The sequence below is a fragment of the Artemia sp. Qi Xiang Cuo genome, chromosome 15 (genome assembly GCF_049724085.1).
Source record: "Artemia sp. Qi Xiang Cuo chromosome 15, ASM4972408v1, whole genome shotgun sequence".
NCBI lineage: Eukaryota > Metazoa > Arthropoda > Branchiopoda > Anostraca > Artemiidae > Artemia > Artemia sp. Qi Xiang Cuo.
The window spans coordinates 38,326,228-38,341,675 of record NC_142808.1 but is presented as its reverse complement, the minus strand read 5'-3'; the positions used below and the strand labels follow the sequence as shown (position 1 = coordinate 38,341,675).

At 33.9% G+C, this 15,448-nt stretch overlaps 1 protein-coding gene across 2 annotated transcripts in view; it reads right to left on the bottom strand.

Moving 5' to 3' along the window:
- Nucleotides 1-15,448, bottom strand: part of LOC148943659 (nudC domain-containing protein 1) — a 188,495-nt gene that overhangs the window by 26,211 nt on the left and 146,836 nt on the right. Inside the window, exon 10 of one of the 2 annotated variants that reach the window (XM_089100915.1) lies at nt 11,491-11,716. In XM_089100915.1, coding sequence (XP_088957041.1) covers nt 11,491-11,716 — 226 coding nt within the window. Of the gene's footprint in view, nt 1-11,486; nt 11,717-15,448 lie in introns of those variants that run through there. The other variant, XM_089100916.1, reaches the window with a different exon arrangement.

Genomic DNA, 15,448 nt, shown 5'->3' with positions numbered 1-15,448 from the left:
TGTTCCTCCTCAATGGCCCGACGCCCTCCTTCCAAAAAACTTATTTGCGATTCTTTGTTCCAAAAATCATGGGAGCTGACCCCTGGTATTCCCTCCACACCCCCCTCCACTAAAAAAAACTTATGAACGGCTTTCTACTCCAAAAATATGAGAGTTGACCTCTGGAACGACCCCTTTCAATCCCAAAATATTATTAACGGTTCTTTATTCCAGAACTCATGGGAGCTGACCCCTGGTCTTCCCTCCGTGACCCCCCTCCTCCCGCTAAAAACTTGTCAACGATATTTTATTTCGAAAATCATGGGAGCTGACCCCTGGCCCTCCTTTCAAGGCAACCCCCCCCCCCAAAAAAACAAACAAAAAAAAAACACATTAACAGAAATTTATATCAAAAATCGCGGGAGCCGATCCCTGGCCCGACGCCCCACCCCAAAAAACTTATTAACAGTATTTTTTTCAAAAATCATTGGAGCTGATCCCTGGCTCTCCCTCCATGCCTCCCCCCAAAAAAAATTAATAACGATATTTTATTCTAAAAAAAAATAAAGCCCTCCCTCCGTGTCCCAACCCCTCTCTCTCTAAAAAAAAAAATTATTAACGATATTTTATTCCAATAATCATGGGATCTTACCCCTGGCTCTCCCTGAAAAGAATATAAATGTTTTTACTTTTACAATAATATTAACATTTTGATTTACTAAATATATTAAACTGACAATGCATATTCATTTGTATTTTTTCCAGTAAAGTGCATATTTTGTTCTGGCCTTGGGAAGGCATAGGGCTCGTTTTGAGTTTGACTCGGTTATTTAATGCAATTTCTGTTCGTTTTGGGCTTCATTTATTTATCAATGCTGATTTGTGGTAGTTTCACGCTTGGTAGATAGCTTGATTTTATTTTTGCTCATTTTTTGTTTAATGAAGTTCTTTACTTTTCTTTGAAAAACTTATTTTGCGGAATTTTTTTTTAAAAATTAATTTCTGTTCGTTTTAGATTGACATAGTCTTTTCAGGGAAAAAGAAAATAATACCTTAAATCTTTTCGTTTTTTTTAAGACTATAAAGTTTGGCCTGCTATTTGTATACTGGAGAAAAATTTTCAGCAATTTTTAATAAAATACACCCTCTTAAAAATGTGAACACAAATAGTAGTGTTTAATTTAGTTTCATACCTCCTCTAGTTGACCTGAAATAGAAAACTTGATACCATTCTCAAAAACATATGTTTACTTTCTTTGATAGCTTGGTTACACTTACGCATTTTGATTTGGTTAAATTTTAAGAGCAGAAGTAACCCCGAAAGTTTGAACATAATACCCTCAGTCGTTCTTGGGATACTGCTGAGATGCCTTTTTGGCAAATAGCTTTAACACAGTGCATTTTTATTTAATCTTATGGCAACATTTAGTTTTTAAACATAATGGGAAAATGGGAGGGTGGGCGTGGGAGGGGGATTAGTTGCCCTCCAATCACTTTCGACTATTAAAAAGGGCATCAGCCCTTTCTATTTTCAAACGAATGAACTCTTTTTGAAGTTCCTACGACAACTCCTTCTATATACAGTGCCCTTGCCTATACAAAAACAACAAAAAAATAATACATTATACTAATTTCAATCTTTAATTTGAAAATGTCAAGCCTTCCAATCAGTTTCGATGTTTAAAAAGGGTACTAACTCTTTCGATATCCAATCAAATAAACCCCTTTTGAAACGGCCATGCTTTCTATTAGCACCTTGTATGCCTCCAGGGCATAAATTACAGCCTTTACCCCAAGAGCTGTTAGGGTGGTTGTCATCCTCTAAGACCTAATTTCCAGAACTTTCAACTACGTTAAACAAAATGGCAATCTCAAAATTTTGATTGGATGTGTTTGGGAAAATGGTGGGCGTGAGAGGGGCGTTAGTCACTCTCCAATCACTTTCAACTATTAAAAATGGCATTAGCCCATTCAATTTCCAATCAAATGAGCCCTTTTGAAGTTTCTACGACAATACTTTCAATAAAAACCTTATATACCCCAGAGGCATAACTTACAACCCTTGCCCTGAGGGCTGGGGTGTTCTCTAAGACCTAATTTCCAGAACTTTCTACAAAAACGGCTGTCTGAAAGTTTTAATTGGATGTGTTTGGAGTAATGATGGGCGTGAGAGGGGGGTTAGTTACCCTACAATCACTTCCGACTATTAAATAGGGTACTAGCCCTCTCAATTTCCAATTGAATGAGCTACTTTTGAAGTTTTACGCCTCTATCTATAAAAACCTTATATACCCCCAGGGCATAACTTACAACCTTTGCCCTTGGGACTCTGGGGGGTTTATCATCCTTAAATACATCATTTCCTGGACTTTCAACTACGTTGAACAAAATGGCTATCTCTAAACTTTGATTGAATGTTTTTGAGGAATTTCCAATAAAATGAGCTCTTTTTGAAATTTCTACAACAACTTTCTATATAAACCGTATATGCCCCTAGGTCACAACTTACAACCCTTGCAATAAGGGCTCTGAGGGGGTTATCATCCTGAAAGACCTAATTTCCAGAACTTTCAACTACGTTGAACAAAATGGATATCTGAAAATTTTAGTTGGATGTGTTTGAAAAAATGGTGGGCGTAAGAGGGGCGTTAGTCGCACTCCAATCACTTTCAACTTCTAAAAAAGCACTAGCCCTTTCAATTTCCAATTGAATGAGCCGTTTTGAAGTTTCTACGACAACGCTTTCAATAAAAGCCTTATATGCCCCCAGGGCATAACTTACACCCCTTGCCCTGAGGGCTGTGGGGGGGTTGTCATCCTTAAAGACCAAATTTCCAAAACTTTCAACTACGTTGAATAAAATGGTTATCTAAAAATTTTGATTGGATGTGTTTGGGGAAAGGGTTGGCGTGAAAGGGGGATTAGTTGCCCTCAAATCACTTTCGACAACTAAAATGGGTACTAGCCCTTTGAATTTCCAATCGAATGAGCCTTTTTTTGAGTTTCTACGAAAGATATTTCAATAAAAACCTTATATGCCCCCGGGCATAAATTATAACCCTTGCCCTGAAGACTATGGGGGGAATGTCCTGCTCAAAGGTATAATTTCATGAACTTTGAACTGCGTGGAACCAAATAGCTATCTCAAAATTTTTATTGGATTCGTTTGGGGAAATGATGGGCGTGGAAGGGGTGTTAGTCACCTTCCAATCACTTTCGACTATAACTGGCACTAGCCAGTTCAATCTCCAATTCAAAAAAGCCCTTTTTGAAGTTTCTACGACAATGCGTTCTATAAAAACCTTATATGCCCCCAGGCCATAAATTAAAACCCTTGCCCTGAGGGCTGTGGTTTGGGGGGGGGGGGGGAGGGGGTGTCATCCTCAAAGACCTAATTTCCAGAACTCAAAACTACTTTGAATAAAATGTCTATCTCAAAATCTTGATTGGATGTGTTTGGGGAAACGGTGGGCGTGAGAGAGGGGTTAGTTGGCCTCCAATGACTTTCGACTATTAAAAAGGGCACTATCCCTTTGCATTTCCAATCGAATGAGCCTTTTTTTAAGTTTCTACGACAACTCTTTCTATAAAAACCTTATATGCCCCCAGGGCGTAACTTACAGCCCTTGCCCTGAGGGCTGTGGGCGAGTTTCCTCCTCAAAAATATAATTTCTATCTGGAAATCAACTACTCTGAACAAAATGCCTATCTCAAAATTTTGAGTGGATATGTTTCGGGAAATGGTGGGCGTGGAAGGGGTGTTAGTTGCCTTCCAATCACTTTCGACTATTAAAAAGGGCACAAGCCACTCCAATTTCCAATTGAATGAGCCCTTTTCGAAGTTTCTATGGTAACTCCTTCGATACGAAGTGGCCTGGTATAAAAAAAATACACTGTGCCAACATCGTTCTTTACTTAGACAGCGCGATTGCTCTGCCTATGATAATTGTTTATATAATTTTTGTTCGTTTTGGGTTTCATTTATTCTTTAATAGTAATTTCTGGCCTTCTTTAGTTTGAGTTATTGTAGGTTTCTATTGCTTCTGATCTTAAGCTAATATGGCCTTGACTTTTCTTTGAAAAACTTCTTTTTCGGACAGTTTTTTTTAATTAATGTTTACAAACAGCCAAAAACTCTACAGTCAAAACAGCATGTTTACTCACCTTAGTTTCTAAATCATGAATATTTTCATTTTGCACGTATTTCTTTTGGCTCTTTCTGATTTTGTCTCCCTGAGTTCCCAAAAGAACATTATTCGCTTTTCATGGCACCAACTTTAGTCACCAAGTTTAACAGTTTTACTTTGTGCGTAAGGTAATTTATGATTTTCAAAAAATCTGGCAATTTATGCAGTTATGATTTTTGAACAAAAATCAAGTTGCCATCACACCATGGCTAATTGGGGAAAAGCCAAGAGAGATAGTCTGAGAGAGATAGCTTTTTTCAGAATTGTATAAAAATGATATCATTTTACTTGTTGATAGATAGTCTATCATCCACCCATCTATCCTAGGGCAGAACTAAGGTAGATAGTCATGGAATAAGGGTAATTCAAATAGTCTATGAATTTCTATGACCCATTTGAAGGCAATTGGAATACTTTTTCAGAATTGCATAAAAATGATGTCATTTCACTTGTTGATAGATAGTCTATCATCCATCCATCTGTCCTAGGGCAGAACTAAGGTAGATAGTAATGGAATAGAGTAATTCAAATAGTCTATGATTTTCTATTAGCTATTTGAAGGCAATTGGAGACCCCAAATAAAAATTTTTAAAAGATTTATGACGACCATATCCATAGGACTTGGAAGACAATTCAGCAAATGAGATTCTTCTCATTATATAAGCTTTGATTACTGGGAAAGCTTACTGGAATTGCAATGAGGATGATCAAGAATTTTGGGTTGACTCATGATACGGGGGACTAAATTTGCTTGGACTCACAGGCGAACATGTGACCTAAGCCAAATACTCACCGGCTTAGAACCACAGGCGGACTACCGTGTTTTAGTATTGATAAATGACGGACAAGTACCCTGGATTTGCAGGGGAACGTGGAGACTTATAGTATTCCTAGTGTTTGGGTAAACGGCTCGGGTAAACGACGGGAGTCAGTATGACTCTTATTGGACAAATACTTGTGTGTTAGCTTTTCAAAAGGCACGCCCATCAAGAGTCTCAGACAGGGTGGCCAAGTTTTAGAATTGACACATGATCGTTAAGTCGCCTGAAATCACAGGCAAACAAGCGTCCAAAGCCTAATAGGCCCCGCCCGCCTAGAGTGGGAAACAGAGGACTTTCTTGGATTTTTTTTTAATATACAAGAGCCATCAAATTTCCTATTTTAGGTATTTTCTAAACAATAGTGGCAATAAGAGAAGCGACTGATGAGACTAATGGTAATTAAAATAGTGGTAATTAACGATTACCAAATATAGCGAACGAAGACCACAGTACCTTTCCATCATAAATGTCAAAAACAAGAAGAACAATAGGGAATTCTTTTCGTAAGACAGTGCAATAAATTTTTTTAATGAATATTTCGGCCCTTTGTCCAAGGACCGTCCTCAGCAAAACATAAATATATAAAAGAAGAAAGACTTACAAAAACATACGACCAACAAAACTAAATAAATTTAAAACAGTCCCAGCATCCTTACTTCAGCGAAGTTCGACCAGGACAGATAAATAAAGTGAGATGAAACAAGGCGATTCATTGAAATGAAAGAAGAAGAATTAAAACATGTTTTTATTCCTAATCTTGCCTTTTTGGCAGCTAACCTTAAAGGTCTATTTGTGACTAATTCTGTCTAAATGTCTACTAAATGTTTTTTTTTAATATTTTGTAAGATCGTTTTTAATTAAATCTGTGTATAGAGTATTTAGTGAATATTCCCCCAAGTCCCTATTTAAGGAAATATTATTATTAGTCTTAAGTCTGATTTCAATTTCTTCTCGAACTACCTGCTTTATGCCTAGTTCATTGCTAATAAAAGCAAATTCTTCAAAATATAGTTTGTGGCTAGGATTTTCAAATAAATGGCTGCTTAAAGCAAAATCAAAAGAAACAGTAGCAATATTAGGATTTACGGTTTCAGTTCAGTTCAGTTTCATTTATCTTTATTTAAAAACAAAATACATAACTTACATAAAATTCCTGCCAGGAAAGAACAAAAAAGTATGCTTGGTTAGGGCAGGACATTGACTAATATTAGCTAAAAACAAACAGAAACAACCAATTAACTGAACGTATCAAGAAGAAAAAAGAGGACAAAATTAAACCAGTAAATGAATCAACCTATGGTTTCAACTTTAAAGGTAAAAAAAGAACAAGAGCGAGAAAGCAATAGGGAACGTGGAAAAAGGGAAAATAAAAATGGGGAGAAAAAAGAAATCTGGAGGACAGCACTAAACGCTTTTTCTTTAATGACCCTTCGCTGCTTGCTTAAAGGATATAAGATTATTTGAATTCAGGGTGTCTAAGATAGTCGGTGTAAAAAATCTAATTAAAAAAGATGTTTTTTTCGTAGAGGGCGCTTCTTGGACTGTGTCACAAGAATGTCGTGTGTCGTAAGTGTGCAAATTTCGATTTAATGTAAAAATATTTTAAAATGAAGATGGAAGAAGGTTATTGAAATACTTGAAACAAAAATTTGCAATCTGGAAATCTCGAGTCTTTGATACATCAAATATTTTGGTAAATTTGAAATGAAATTGACGTCCTCTGTGTATTGAACAGGTGGTATAATTTGAACTACCTCATTTTGGATGATTTGAACTATTTTATAACAAGAAATAAAGTTACTTGGCCATATGGAGCACCTGTAAGACAAATGGAGATGAAAAATAGAATAATAAATCATTTTCAGAATTTTGTTAGGGAAAGGAGATTTATGACGGCGGATGACTCCAAGGGATCTTGAGTTTATTGCCTACTAATTTTGGATGTTCTTTCCACGAAAGATCCTCATCAACAATAAATCCAAGATATCTACTGGTTTTTACTCTATTTATAATATTATTAGCTATTTTTAATTTTAGATCAGTTTCAATTGACGATATTCTAGAAAATAATACATAATTTGTCTTAGTCCAATTCAATATTAAAAAGTTTAAATCAATGCTTAAGATAAATTCGATAAAAGCTGTTTTCATTTTTGTAGACAAAGAGAACATGTTATCACAAGGCAAAAAAAGAATTATGTCACCTATATATATGTTCTGTTGTCGTCATACAAATAACATTTTTCTTGGTCAACATAAATAAGAAAAAGTAGGGGTCCCAGTATTGACCCTTGTGGCACTCCACAGGGTATAAAATGGCGCTCAGATGTTAGGTTTACATTATACAGAATTGGAGCTCTATTACAAAAATACGAATGAGACCATTTTAAAGGCACGTTTATCCATATTAATTTTAGAATCTGAAGTAATTTATCATTATTAATAATATCAAATGCTTTTTTAATGTCTAAGAATAATGTTGCCGGTATTAGGCCATTATCAAATGCATCATCCACCCGATCAACCAATTTTAAAATGGAAAGATCCGTTGAAAGTCCTTTCCGAAAACCGAAATGCGTTTTGCAAAGTACTTACTACTCCTGGACTTAATTATATATTCTTTTATGAACCACTTTCTCCTAAAGCTTGAAAAAAAAAGGCAGAATGGATATGGGCCGGTAATTGCTCGGGTCATTTTTTGACCTCCCTTTATGAAGCGTAATACACGTGCCACTTTAAACCTTTCTGGGAAAGTTCCCCTTTCAAGTAACACATTTATTAAATAAGCTAAAATAGGGATGACAATTTTTTTAGTTGCTTTAACTATTTTTAACGACACTTCATCCATTCCACAAAATAGCGATTTCGTTTTCGTAATTATTTCATTTATTTCATTTTCGTCACATTACGTAAACAGAAATTCAGAAGTTGTATTTCGAGGTGGGATTTTGGGGACGGGGGGCTTAATGATCTTTTAGCAGCTTCATGGCACAGTTTTGAAAAATACGTGCATAAATACGAAAAATACGTGCATGATTCCTCTGAAAAATACGTGCATAAATTTTCCGCAGTTTCTTTCGGATCATTAACAATTTCATCACCAAAAGTCATCTTTTTTATTTGCTCCTTCCTTTTTTATGGCCTAGTACTTCATTAATTTTTGTCCAGGTCTTTTTCATATATCTTTTAATTTCATTAAATTCCCTTTCATAATATGATTTTTCAAAATACCTTTTTATTTTATTCAGTCGATTTCGGTATTCTTTGAAAATCTGGAGTTTCTGATCCGTGGGGTCTTTTAGATAATCTTTATACAAATTATTCTTCATTTTTACAAAACAATAGTCGTCATCCATTCCTTCCTCGGAATATTTTTTTTCTTTCCCACCTGTTTAATTGGACAACACTTATTAAACTCCGTAAGAAAAGTATCCAGGAACGAATTATAAGCCTCATTTGCACACTTACTTTTAAAAACAACCGAAAAATCAACATGGTCTAAATTTCACCTAGTTTTTAAAACTATTTTCTGATAAATCTCAATATTTAAGCTCATTTTTTGGTGGCCTGATATTTAAAATGTCATGTTTGCCAATCAACATAAGTTGGTCTGATCCGTTATTAATAAGAACGTCAGTTTAACAATCTATTAATAATTGGCCATCAACAAATATACTGTCTATAGAGTTGCCAAAGACTGTGTTATTTTCGCGGGAATTGATACTAAAGGGTATAAACAAGACGACAACATTATGTTGAGAAAATCAACACGGCCATCTGAATTCAACAGATCAATATTAAAATCACCCGTCATAGCTGTATTTTTATTTTCTCTTGTAACTTTTGACAAAACACTTTCTAAACCTTCTATAAAATCATTACCTGAAAATGATGGTACTTTGTATACTATTCATATTATCAAATTTTCCGGGCTTGACGACCTTGTTTCAATAAACAGAGTTTCAACTTTTTTTTCAAGCCAGAGCGAAAGGTCATCTCTTACATTATAATCAAAGCTGCTTTTAATAAAAGCTGCTTTTTAATCAAAGCTGCTTTTTAATCACTTTTAATCAAAGCTGCTAGTCCTCCTCTCTAGTACATTTTAGGTGATTTCATCTTGATGGTGTTGTAGGCATTTCTCTAAATTCTGGTGAGTTCTACCTGCATAGCATTTGCCACAGTCCCATGGTTTTTGATAGACCCTTCTTTGGCGAGTAACTGGGGTTTTGTCTTTACCAGAATTAGGAAATTTAAAATTTTGAAATTATTGATAAATACTAAACACAGATTTTGTGTGCAGACTTTTTTAATATCCGTAGGCCTTGGAATTTTTGGGATGTATGGGAGAATAATTATGTTTGAGGGCTTATCGGGATTCTCACATGGTAAACTACCACTGATTTTACGGGAGTGTCTTTTCAGTCTACGGTTAATTGTATTATTAATAAATAAAATAGGATACCCATTTCCAAAAAGTATGTCCCTGATAAAGTTTAGTTCTGCTGTGATGCAGGAATTAGAACAAATGTTTAGGACATGATCGACGAGAGGGATTACGATAGCTCTTTCAACTTGTCGGGGGTGGTTGGATTTAAAATATAAACATCTATTGTTTTGTGTTGGCTTTCTGTAAATATTAAAATTGAGTTTATCTAAGCTACGAATAATTGAAACATCTAGGAATGAGATTTTATTTGCAATTTTAATTTCTAAGGTAAACTGTAAATTTCTATCATATGTATTAAGGTGATCTAAAAAACCCCAAAGTTCATTTCCCCCATAATTCTAAAGTGAAATTACGTCATTCATGTAACGTTACCAAAAGATATGTTCCAAGAAATATGAATTTAACACCCAATTTTCAATATGTTGTACATAAATATTCGCCAGTAACCCGGAGAGGGGTGCGCCGATCGATAAACCATTAATTTGATGGTAAAAAGAATTACGGAATTGGAAATGCATTGAATACCTGTTACAGAGTTTAACCAAGGTTATTAAGACCTCGTAGTCTATTCCTGTTGCTGAAGCTTCTATTAAATGATACTTTTCGTTTATTTTATTTCTAATAACTACTCAGATACGGCTACATCAATATTTCTATACATAGAAACAATGTCAAAACTACTTATAATTGTATTTTCTGAGATACATCCGTTTTTTAGTTTTTAGACTAAATCTTTCAAATATTGCTACTGTTTCTTTTGATTCTGCTTTAAGTAGCCACTTATTTCAAAACCCTAGCTACAAAATATTTTTTGAAGAATCCACCCTTATTAGCAATGAGCTAGGCATAAAGCAGGTAGTTTGAGGAGCAATTGAAATAAGACCTAATACTAATAATAATATTTCCTCAAATAAGGACTTGGGGGAATATTCACTAAATGCTCTATATTCAAATTTAATTAAAAACGATCTTACAAAATATTTAAAAAAAAACATTAGACATTAACACAGAACCAGTAACAAATAGACCATTGAGGTTAGCTGCCAAAAAGGAAAGATTAGCGATAAAAACGTGTTTTTAATTATTATTCTTTTCAATTTATTCTTTTCATAATATTTTTTTCAATTTATTATTCATTTCAATGAATTGCCTTGTTTATCTCACTTTATTTATTAGTCCTGGTTGAACTTCGCTGAAGTAAGGATGCCGGGACTGTTTTAAATTTATTTAGTTTTATTGGTCGTATGGTTTTGTAAGTATATTTATGTTTTGCTGAGGACGGCCCTTGGATATAGCGCCGAAATATTCATTTAAAATTTTACTCCACTGTCTTACGTAAAGAATTCCCTATTCTTCTTCTTGTTTTTGAGTTTTGTCCAAACTTGTTTTTGAGTTTTGTCCAATATTTTGACCAAATATTGTTAAATAGAACCAATTTTTTCTATGGCTGTCAAAAGTGATCATATATCCAAGGCCAAACAAATTTATCCTTAAGGAGCTCCAAATCCGTATAATCCAGAGCACAAATCCAAAGAACTAACAACTCCATTTTCTTAATGATACTTATTTCACATAAACATCAATTTTTAATGGCAACAACAAAAAAAGAATGTTTATTTTCTTTCTTTTTTTTTACAAAAACCCAACAAGCCTGCCAGATGATAGGCAAAAAAAGTAGCCTATATACTGTTTTGTCAGAATTACAAAACAGTTTGTCGCCTTATCAAAAATTCCAAGTCTACAAACAATTTAAATATCTATCGTTATAAGTCAGTTTTCTCACTATAAACGGTTTAATAGGATGCAGACATTATTGGATAAAATCAGTGGCATTAATTGTGGGAGGAAGGGGATTTTCAAGAACACCTTTTAGTTGCTTTCAACTGGAAGAACCCCTTCCCCTTACAATTAAAGAAATACTATTTTCGTATCTTCATCTTGTACCTTCATTAATAGAATGCAAACCGATCTTGCCCTATCCCCCCCCCCCCCTTCCTGTTGTTACACATTCATTAATCGATAAAACTGGATGAAATTAAAAAAGAAAAGGGCTTACAATTTAATTGTATAGAGGGAACTTTCAGTAATTACCAAAATGGATTTAGTCGTAGCATGAATTCCAAGGATGTTTTCAGTTCCTTCAAGTGCAACTACTTGTTGCCTCGCAACATGGCTAATTCTTTGAGAATTTTTGCGATTTCGAAGCTCAGACGCCAGGGCAGATGGTTGGTGATATATATAGACATGACGAACCGAATCGCATATCGCTGCATATGAATAATCTAAAAGAAAAAACTTGACTAATATTAATCAACATAAAAGTACATTTCAAGATGGTCTTTGTCCACGTTTATGGATTTCAATCTGACCTTTATATAAGAAACAAAAACCAGATATTTCGGTCACATATGCAGTGACCGTCATCAGTAGTAAAACTAAACTAAAACAATTAAAAACAATAGTTTATATACGAAACAAAATAAAACTACATATTGTATAATTCTCTAATTCTTTTCAAAGCAAAGGCGGAAGCTTGCCTCCTTGACCTTCTTGGACCCGGTTCATCAGCGTTCAATGAAATAACACTTGGACAAAGGTCAACTAAATTGGATGAATTGAACTTTATCAGATTTTAATAAATTATTGTAGATAGAGTTCAACCATAATTCACTTGTGTAACGATTCAAAGCTATATTCTTGAATAAGATTTTCTTTATTTCAAGAGCTTCACGAAAATTTTGCTTTAAACCCCGGTCCCTAGAAATCAAATAGACATTATCGAACAAAATAAAATGGCCTGGAAAATTGAAAATATGTTTCGAAAGGCTGAAGTAAAATTTTCAGACTTAGAACCTTGCTTTAAAGCCGATTAAATAGAATCTTCATGCTGTAATAATCTCATTTCCAAATTCCGGTTAGTACGTCCCACAAATGAGCTTCCGTAAGTACACGGGATCTGATAGACCCCACTTTGTTACCTCAATGGAGATAGATCCTTCCCAGAATTTAGAAAACTACCCACAGTATGATTACTCTTTAAAGCTACCTTTAGACCATTACTCTTTCTCCTGGTTTCTTTCTCCGTGAATGACGTGATTCCTGAATTGTCATTGCCGATAAATCCTGGAGGTGGGCCTATGCAATGCTAGGCGGGTTGTCATATTTATATTAATTATTTTAGTTTAATATGGTTTTGAGTTATTATTTTGTTGTGTTTTTTACTTCTTTGTTTTTTTTTTGTGATAGTATATTGGTATGAAGTAATGTTGTCTCGTGTTTTTTTTATCTTCTTTTTTTAAAAAAGATTTTGTGGATGGAATAATGTAAAAAAAACAAAATGAGAAAAAGTATTAATGGTGTATAATGTATATCGCGGTGCGGAGCGTACCGGGTTGTGATTGGAGTTCTTATGGATTGGTCTTGGCTTTCAGTGATACTAGGCCTGGAAACAGTAGTAGTGTTTTTTGGTTTTTATGAAGATATTTATGTTTCTTTTTTTGTTTTGCTGGTCTTTTGGGGCATGGTGTGGTTTCTCTTAACGTGGGATTAATATTTGATAATGGAAAGAGATAATCGTGAAATTCCATCATCAAGGTTAAAAGAATTTGAGCGGAATTCTCTTTCATTTCAGTCAATTTTTCAAACTATTGTAGCTGGTGATGATGATGATACTTCTAGTAATTTTGTTATCCCAAAAAATCAATATATATTTATGAATGAGCTGGTAAGAAAAAATGTAAATACAAGTAGGATGTCGTTTTGGAATTGCCGGGGTTGGAGGACTGCGCAGGATGTGATTGAAACGTTTTTGTCGGATTCAGATACAGATATATTAGGCTTATGTGAAACTTTTTTAGATGATTTTTCAATTGAAAATATACATGTAAAAGATTACCAATTTTTTCACATCGGTCGGAAAAGACAAAAACAAGGGGGTCTAGGTGTTTTGATTAAAAATTGCATACCAGCACGTATAAGGATTGATTTTTTGCCAATGAATATTGAAATGATTTTTGAATCTTGTGTAGTTGAATGCTCTTTTCCAAATAATCGGAAGTTTTTAATTGCAGTTATTTACCGTACTCCGTCATCCAGCCAGATGGAATTTAAAAATCATTTTGAAAGTATGTTGGATATATTAGCTAGTCTTAATACTCCTTATTTAGATATGGGTGATTTTAATATTGATTTAATGAAACTCCTATCTGCAGATCAGAATAGAATAGATAGAAATATTTTGCAGTTTTTGGAGGGCCCACTATCTTATGGACTAAACCCCGTATGTTTTGTGCCCTCTAGAATAGCTGATACATCATTTTCACTTATTGATAATATTTTTTCACCTTATAGTGCTGTTAATACATTTGTTATTCCTGATGATTCATCTGACCACTGTATAATTATGTCTGATTTTCTTATAAATTTTCCGCATAATAAAAAAATCAAACCAAGCGTAGAGATTTTTCACATAAAAATGTGTTAAGGTTAAAAGAAGGGCTTGGTGATGTTGATTGGAGTCCTGTAATTGATGAGAAGGATCCGAACCAATCATTAGATAAATTTTATTATATTATGAATGAAAAGCTTGATCTTTTTTGCCCATATAAGAGCCCGAGAGGAAAGAAACTTACCCCAAAAAAACCTTGGATAAATGAATCACTTTTGAGATCTATTAATGAGAAAAATCGTTTATTTAAAATTAGAATAAAATATCCCACGGAAATAAATATAACGCGTTTTAAAAATTATAAGAATATGCTGGTAAGGATCCAGAGAGTAAGTGATAGACTGTATTATGAAAAATGTTTTCGAAATTCAGATTCCCCTAGAAAAACTTAGAGTTTGATTAAAGCTAAAATTGGAAGAAATAAAAAGTTGTTACACCCTGAAGTGTTATTTGATATTAATGGTAAAGAATTTAGAGGACCACAAGCTGTTGCTAAGAAGTTTAGTGAATATTTTGCTAGTATTGGATCATCTGTTGTTTCAGGAGAAGTTGACCTTTCTTCCCCAAGGTCGCATAAAAAATATCTACCGCCCACTGAAGATACGAGCATATTTATGGCCCCGGTTACTTTTGCAGAATTTCAAAAGGTCATTAAGAATTTAAAAAATGGTAATTCATTGGGATATGATGAACTTTCAACTAATTTGCTAAAAAATATTGCAGGTGTAATTTTTGAACCATTGCTTCATATTTTAAATTTATGTATTTTCTCAGGTACATTTCCTAAAAGATGGAAAATTGCACGTGTAATACCATTGCATAAAAAAGGAGATAAATCTGATACAAATAATTATCGTCCTATTGTATCACCATTGTCAGATTAAAAATTTAAAGGAAGGATTACTAATTATCTAGATAAAATAAATTTTTTTACCAAATATCAGTTTGGATTTAGGGCAGGCCATTCGACGGAACAAGCAGTTGCAGCTCTTGTATTAGAAATAAATGACTGCTTAGATAGTAATTATCATGTATCTACTGTTTTTTATGATGTTAAAAAAGAATTTGACACTTTAAACCATGAAATTCTTTTTGATAAAATGGAAAATTCCGGTATAAGAGGGAAAGGACTAGATATAATAAGATCATACCTTTATGGACGTAAAATCATGGTAGATGTTGATGGTCATTTATCTAGTTTAAATGATCTTGAAGATATTGGTGTCCCACAAGGATCGGTATTAGGTCCGCTTTTATTTTTGATGTATATTAATGATCTTCCACGATGTTTGCAGGGAAATAATGGTCTTGCAATTTTATTTGCAGATTACACAGCTGTTTTTGTTAAAGCGAAGGATTCATCTACATTAATTCAAAATTTGTTTAACACTGTTAGTTCAGTTAATCGATGATTTGTTTCTAATTATTTAGTACCGAATTTTAAGAAGACTGAATTTATGGTTTTTGGTCATTCAAAACGTGCTACTAAAAAAATTTCATGTCAGGAGCTTCAAGTTGGTGAGCATAAAATACATAGAGTTCAATCAAATCGTTATTTAGGAGTTTT